The sequence below is a fragment of the Camelina sativa genome, chromosome 5 (genome assembly GCF_000633955.1).
Source record: "Camelina sativa cultivar DH55 chromosome 5, Cs, whole genome shotgun sequence".
Taxonomy (NCBI): domain Eukaryota; kingdom Viridiplantae; phylum Streptophyta; class Magnoliopsida; order Brassicales; family Brassicaceae; genus Camelina; species Camelina sativa.
In genome coordinates this window covers 17,510,822-17,518,997 of record NC_025689.1, presented here as the reverse complement: position 1 = coordinate 17,518,997, position 8,176 = coordinate 17,510,822, and the positions used below count along the sequence as shown (strand labels likewise).

The window sequence follows — 8,176 nt, the reverse complement described above, 5'->3', positions numbered from 1 at the left end:
TTTTGACTTCAACCTACAAAAATAATCAAAATCCATCAAAACAAAACATATCAAATATAGATAACCAATAAATAATCAAAACTACACTTTTAATAGAATTCAAAACTTACACAAGTTGCTTTCTTAATAGCTTTAACAATATCATCAAACCTTGCATATCGACTTGATTGCCAGTTGAGAATCAGTGGATAAAATGTTCTGGAAAAATTACATCTTCTCGCAAATGTATCACCAAAAATTGGAACAGCACTCAAGGCCCATATATATAATGCCATGGGAAATCCCTTGACACTATACTGACCTTTTGACCAAGAATCTTTATCGAATTTCTGAATGCATGTGGCGAGAATGTTATACGCTTCCTTGCCCCATGGTTGGGCTGTATACATCTCGAAATCCGATGCATGCTTAAGCCTAGACAGAGGTATCTTCTCTAATGAATATGGTGTCATCAAAATACCTTCTGTTAATACCACTGCAGCGAGGCATTCCTTTTCCTTGTCATCCAAAGGTTCTTCACCCTCTTCTGGTTCATTAAATAGTCGATATTGAAGTTGAGTTAAAGTGTAATCTCCTCTCACCGCCCAAGAATATGGTTCACTAATTGGATCTTTGCCGTTATTCCTTGGTTCTCTATGAATAGGTTCGCATTGAATCCCTATGTTTAATAAAACAATGATGTTAGTTTGTTCAAACTTGCCTAATATAAACTGTTTTAAAACCCTTTTAAATCCCTTTTAAAAGAGTTTTAAAAGGGTTTTAAAACTTCTAAAACGGGAAAAACCCTTTTACAATAGTTTTAAAAGGTTTTAAAAAGGTTTTAAAACCCTTTTAAAACCCTTTTACAATAGTTTTAAAAGGTTTTAAAAAGGTTTTAAAAAGGTTTTAAAAGGGTTTTAAAAGGGTTTTAAAAGGGTTTTAAAACTTTTAAAACTTTTAAAACGGGAAGAACCCTTTTACAATAGAGTTTTAAAAGTGTTTTAAAAGAGTTTAAAAGAGTTTTAAAAGAGTTTTAAAAGGGTTTTAACGGGCTTTTAACAATTTTAAAGTTTAAAGGGGTTTTAAAAGGTTTTAAAAGGGTTTTAAAAGGGTTTTTAAAAGGGTTTTAAAACCATTGCAAACACTTTATAATTACCTGTTGTAAGGAAGAACTCTCTCAAGGAGAACCGAAGAGGTTGCATGTCGACTGTAAACCATAAGTTTCTCCCTCTTGTCTTCAGCCTTCTCAGCATCAAGTAGTGGAATATTTTCCCAGAAAATCTGATGTCTCTGGCCGAAAGTTCGATGATGTGCCCAAGGAAGGAAGATTGAAGCTTCGTGAAAGATGCTTTTCCTAATGCATGTTTAACTTTGGCAACTAGGCTTAAGTCCGAATGTTGACATATGTTTGCTCCAACAATTGGTTCTAAACCCATACCATATGTTGGTTCTGGTAGTGCAAGGGGTTCAAAATCACTTGATGCCATCTGTTAAAGAAACACACTTAATTAGACTTTTCAACGGATTAACAAGAGTTTTAAAAGGGTTTTTAAAAATCAACATCACACGTTATCGATCTGAAGTCATCTTATCAACACACTTTATCAACATAATTCAACTACGACCGATCTAAAAATTGATATCAAATGGTTTAACAGGGACTTTCTAAAAAGTGTTTTACAAGAGATAACAAAAATCCAAATTTACAAGACTTTACTAATTTCAAATCCATATCAAACACAATTATCGATCTGAATGCATCAGATCTGAATCTGGATCGATATCAAAGAAACTGAAGGGGCTTTTAAAAACTGTTTTAAAAGAACATAAATCCAAATTTAAAAGAGTTTACATATTCCAAATTGATATCAAAGAAATCTAAAAGCCCTAAATTTAAAAAAGCGATAGTCCAAATTGATAAACCCAGAAAGAAACAAAGAAAGAATGAACCTGCCTGCGATAGAACCAGAATCAATGTCGGGAATTACGTGTACGAGAGACGAAAGCGCAGAATCGCCGCGAAGAAGGATCGAGAATCGCCGCGAAGAAGGATCGAGAATCGCCGCGAAGAATCGCCGATGAACAAAGGAGAGAAGATCGTCGGTTGAGGAAGGAGAGAAGCACGGCGAAGTGGAGAGAAAATTAGGTTTCCTTCATTAAGGGTAAAAAAGTCTTTTTCACCAAAAAAAAGGGTACCCTTAAAAATGGACCCTTCCCAAGGGCATTTTTAAAAAGTGGAAAGAAAAAAGGGGCATTTTTGCTTTTCCCCCTTGATTTTATTTAGCGTTCTTAATAAATCCACAATATTTTTCACTCCAAACACTATAAACATTGACAAAAACAATTACTCCAATAGTTTACAAAATACATATGAAAATATTAAATAACAATCCAACCACAAAATGGAAAATAATAATAGATTAATGACAACTAACAGCTACTTAAAAACAACAACTTCAACTAAACAATGTTAATTTCTAATAATAATTTTTTTTAAAGCATTATAAACACACAAGATGATCTCAATTTTCCTTTAAAAACAGCAAACTAAATTATACTTACTGCAAAATATATTTTTATTAAAATATCCAACAAAACAACATAAGCAACCAAAATTAAATACAAAAACAAACGTAAAGATGAATTTACAAAAGCCAAAAAAATTATATACAACAAAACTCGGAATACACCTTAATCTAATTACCGCGCGTAGCGCGGATCGATTGCTAGTACAAAAATAAAAAAGAAAAAAAATTTGTTGGAATAAAAAAGAAATCAAAGTTAGAAAATGTCATAGTATCAAAACAATGGAAAAAAGGGAAATAGTATCTAAGGAATTATCCAAAGCTTCAAATCCCGAAAAGGAAAAGATTATTTCAACCTACCTCTCGGCTCTATATACTCTTAGCCCCCTTCTCAACTTCTCACCAAACAAATTCATTACATACTTTCATATCTCTCTTCAAAAAACTTGTTTCTCTCATTCTGAAGTTAAGAACCAGAAACACGATCATGCTTTGATTTAAAACAACATGCTTTTCACTTCATTGTTGATTCTTGTAGCTCTTTTTGGAGTTGCGGTTGGAGGAACCATTCACAAGGTCGGCGATTCGAATGATGGACTATGATGGGAGATTACGAGGCGTGGGCTTCTTCAAGAACTTTTCAAGTTGGAGACTCTTTGGTGTTTGCATACAACAACAATTTCTATGACGTCACTGAAGTCACTCACAATGGTTTCAAGATGTGTGAATCGTCTAAACCGCTTATGAAATACACAAGTGGATCTGACTCAATCACTCTAACCAAACCGGGACTCCAACAGTTCATATGCGGAGTTCCTGGACATTGCAAGTCGGGACAGAAACTTCAAATTCACGTTTTACCGACCTCGTTGGGTCCCGTGACTGCTCCGGTTTCTAGACCAGTCCGATCACCGAGCTCTTCCTCGTCTCCTTCACCAGCCAATGCTCCACAGTATCAGCATCAGATGGCTCCATCCCCTCTTCAAAGTGGTGCCTCGAAGTCAGCTTCTTGGATCGGCTTTAGCTTGTTGGCCTTGATCTTAGCATTCTAGTCTTGTCTGTTACTATTACATCTTTCTTTTTATTAGCGAGTGTCAACGTCAGTCTAATTGTTAAACAGTGAAACAACAGATTCTTTTTTTTTTTCATTACTGTTAGGTTTTGCTTCTTTGTAATATTTAGTTTATTCATTAATGAAATACTTCTTGGGATAGTATCACCACTAATTCACCAGTATCGATACATACACATCCAAATTTGAATTTTCAATGAATTATTGAAACAAAGGATGTATATATGAAACATTCACGCAGATGAACTAAAGATGTATCTACGAGCTTCCCTCTGCCAGCTAAGTCTTTCGTTATAGCTTTCAAGCATACTACCTGAAAATTTATCAAACGTCCCCATAGGAGAATTCAGCCAATTAAAGGCAGCCAAATATTGATAAACACACATATAATATAGGTTTAAGATAGACTTTTTAGCTTCAACTATGTGCTAAAGAGGTGCAATTATGGACTGGATTAGGGATTTTTATAGTTCCAACGTGCACACGTTACTTACATCCTCTTATCTCAAACGTTTAATTCTTTCGTATATGTACGTACACTCACTACTCATTCACAAGACCTTCTAATATCTCTATATACTAGAAAAAATCTTAAGCGATGCGTTGGCAAAAAAAAAAATTATAAAATATTTTATAATTAATATATATTAATATATATTTAGTTCTTTTAAGATTCATTCAAAGATAATTAGCAAAAATATTGTAGCTAAGATATATTAATTTTAAATTGAAATTTATCAGGTTTTATGAATGATTATCTAAAACTAATTAGTATATTAAATTTTTATCAAAATGATCAAAGAAACAACTTATAGTATTAATATACAATATAAACCTTGTGTTTTATTTAAATTTGTGAAAATCATATGCAACATTTCTTTGATTGTTAGATTTCAAATTTTAAATTGTATATATTCTAATGATTATAGTATGTGTGTAAATTTTAAAACTGTCAATACATTCAAAGTTATCATTTTGAGAATGTTTTGATTAATTAGTGAGTTTAACATTTATGAATGAGTTATTTTTTTATTAAAAAACATACAAAAATGCGAAGTCACGTATATATATTTAGTACACTTTCTTCTCACTCTCTCCATAGTTTACTATTTAACACATAAGTTTTTTTTATTTCCTTTTGTGAGGAGCAAAAGTACATATATATGTTATCTAGATTTGCAAAGATTAAATCTTTTAAAACTTGACCAAAAAGAAATCAGATGTGTACATATATGAACAATGTTTGTGTATTAGAATTTTAACACTAAATGAAAAAGATAAAAAGAAGTAATCACACATTAAAATAAAAGTGAATCTGATATTAAGCAGCGCCAACCTAGAAAGAGCTTGTGTGTCCAATAAACATTTGGTTGTTTATGTTTATCAATTGGTTGAGTACTCACTTTCTGCCTTTTTGATTTGGAAACTAAATTACTTCTAAAAACTAATGTGAATTTTAGCAACTTATCAAAATAGACATGCTAAACAACATTTGCAAACCATAAAACATGAATAAGAAGTTAAAACTAAAGGTAAAGAAGATAAACATATCTTGTGTTATACATTCTTCATCTAGCCATATCTAAGGGCATCTCCAAATCAAAACTCTATTATAGAGCAACATTTGCTCCAACCCTACTCTATATATTACTCTAAAATAGAGAAAATGATAGGATTGCTCTATATATAGAGCAACTCTATTCCCACCTCTATTTTTTTACACTAACTCTATTTTCAACTCTAAAATAGAGTAATACATTGGAGGAAAACAATGCTTTATTTTAGAGTTACTCTATTTTAGAGAAAAAAATAGAGATATACATTGGAGATGGTCTAAAGACAATCCACATTTCACATGTTCAATTATGCATATGCTAAATATAGAAATTGTTATTATAAAATTAATAAAATTACTGGAATGATCGAATATGATGTTTGATGGAGACTTTTTTTTTATATTTATAGAGAAACTTTTCATGGACTAATACTTCATTGGTATCATGAAAGATTTTTCAATTTTTTTTGTCAAACATCATAGGAATTATGGTTACATTTCCAATATTAAATATAAATTGTGTTGCAATTAATACATTAAAGTGTATTAGTATATTGAGATTTTTTCAAATATCATGGGGTTACATTTTAAAGAATTAATATGCAATAAATTGTGTTTATGATTATTATTAAATCTTGAAATGATTTTAGATTACAAAATAATTTTTTGGCTCAATATTGTGACATGTCATATTTTTAATATCTTGGACTTAATTTATTTTCTAAAATGAATTCAGTTTAATTTGAATCTTTGGTGCAAAAATTAAGAAATATCATTTCAGTTCAAAATGAATTGATCTTTGGTGCAAAAATTAAGAAATATCATATTCTTTTATATTTTTAAATTATCTTTAAAATAAAAGGAATTGATCTTTTTTTTTTCAACAAATGAATTGATCTTTTGACGTAAAAAGTTGTGAAATATTTTGGAATTAATTTAGTTTATATATTGAATTCAGTTAGACTAAATGAGTCGATCTTAAATTATCTAAAATTAAATGAATTGCTCTTTTTAACGTAAAAAGTTGTAAAATATCTTGGAATTTATTTATGTTAGATATGGAATTCAGTTAGACTAAATGAGTTGATCTTTTGGTGCAAAAATTAACAAATATCATATTCTTATATCATTAAATTATTTTGAATAAAATGAATTGATTTTTTGCAGTAAAAAGTTTAGAAATAAATATTATTTTTTTACCAACGAAGAAATATTATAATATTATAATATATTTATATCTTGATATTATTTAGAGCGAAATTAATGAATATTTTGAATATTAATATTCTATTATTTAATTATATAACTACTAAAATGACATTAAAAAATAATGAGAGATTTTTTGGTATGAAAATATAATTAAATTTAGTAATTACAAAATAGTGTATTTAAATATGAGAGAAATGACACATGTTCAAAGAAGATAATATCACTTGTCAGTTTATTAGAGCATTAGTTTAAAGAAAATCTTACTTTGCATATCTCTAAAAAGAAAAGCAAGTGTTTTTCATATAATTAATTACTAGGTAACAACCCGCACTATGTGCAGGATAAATCGATTTAAAAAAAATTATTATAAGTAAAATTATTATCCAAGAACCAATATCTGTTTGGGTCAAACATAATATGTAACTAAAGTTTTTTATTTATTTATTCAAAGCTGCGTTTTTTCGTATAAGAAATATGTTTCACCTGTGAATCTTTGAATGTGTAAGAGGTTTTATGGTAGAGAAAGTATTGATAAAATGTTACTATGTATTGCAATATGTCTTTTGTGTGGTTTAAAAATCAAATTCATATCTTCTTGTTTTATCTTGTAATCATAACAATTTTGCATGTTTCTTATGTAACCATAACAGCATATACTAAATTACACGGTAGTTTAATTATTTAATTTTATTATATGTTAATAACAATCGGATTCTAAACTAAATTTTCTGAAGATAATTGTAACATCCGTGAACCGGAATCCCGGTTTGGGAGTTGCATCGGTCGATGCATAGGGTGCATCGGTCGATGCATGTTCAATTCTCTGCGTTTTGACTTAAGTCAAACGCTGCGTTTTGGGGTAAAGAGAAAGGGAAAACCCTTAACTCGATTCTTTTTGGTCTCATTCGTGTTTTAGCCGTTTTTGGAGAGAAACGAAAAGAGAGAAAAGTTCTTGAGAGTTCTTGGTGATTTCTGGAGATTTGAGGCGTTTCTTGGTGAGATTTGTAGCTGGGATCGTTGTAGGAGCTTCCTAGAGGCTTGTTCTTGTTTGTTTGAGGCTTAGTTCTTCTGTGGCAAAGGTAAGTGCATGACCATGGCTTATCTAAGCTAGAGATCTCTCTGATTTGCTTGTTATGTGTTGTTAGGCTGGTTAGATTGTTGTTTGGGACGTTAGGAAGCTTTCTTGTGGCTTGGGATCGAGTTTCGTGGTTGCAGGAACGAAGATCCGGCGAGAAGCTTCGGAGGAAAACGATGCTCGGCATTGCATCGGTCGATGCACTTTGTGCGTCGGTCGATGCAGATGCGAGGACGGCGCGTAAACTCTAGGGTTTTTGTGTTATGTCGAGCATGCATCGGTCGATGCAAGTTAACCTTACATCGGTCGACGCAGATCTTGCGTCGGTCGACGCAACCGCCATCTGGTGTCGGTCGATGCATGTTGGTATCGGTCGATGCAGAGTCCTGGTTTGTTACCGTTGATTGTTGAATGTTGTTAGATGGTTAGAGATGTCTCTATTGCTTGTGTGTATAGCCCAGTAGATGGGAGGATTGCCTTACTGAGTGTTTATAAAATACTCATGCATTGCAATATGTGTTTGTGGTGCAGGTAAAGGCAAGGTGTGATCGTGGAATCAAGGCAATGAAGAGGAGGATGTTCCAGGGACTCGGTTTTATGTTGTCTGGCTTTGCTAGGTTACTAGAGTTGGGTCATTAGAACATTGCTAGGTTGCTGGTTCTATGATTCCTGTTGTTTTGGATATTGATTATGTTGGAATATGGTTATATTTTATTATTGGATTATTATTGAATATTGGTTGGTTATTTCCGCTGTTGAAT

The 8,176-nt window shown here is 31.6% G+C and overlaps 2 protein-coding genes across 2 annotated transcripts in view; one reads left to right on the top strand and one right to left on the bottom strand.

Annotated features, from left to right (window-relative positions):
- Positions 1-1,470, bottom strand: part of LOC104789337 — a 1,869-nt gene extending 399 nt beyond the window's left edge. The window contains exons 1-2 of the mRNA XM_019245306.1: positions 1,136-1,470; positions 111-658 (exon numbers count right to left, since the gene is read on the bottom strand). Coding sequence (XP_019100851.1) covers positions 111-658; positions 1,136-1,466 — 879 coding nt within the window. The 5' untranslated portion in view covers positions 1,467-1,470. The remainder of the gene's footprint in view (positions 1-110; positions 659-1,135) is intronic.
- Positions 3,107-3,556, top strand: LOC104789336 (mavicyanin-like). The gene has a single exon (XM_010515053.1). The coding sequence runs from the start codon at positions 3,107-3,109 to the stop codon at positions 3,554-3,556; it is 450 nt and encodes a 149-aa protein (XP_010513355.1).

Bases quoted from the DNA above. Each gene is read 5' to 3' on its own strand.
- LOC104789336 (XM_010515053.1), top strand. From the start codon at position 3,107: ATGGGAGATTACGAGGCGTGGGCTTCTTCAAGAACTTTTCAAGTTGGA.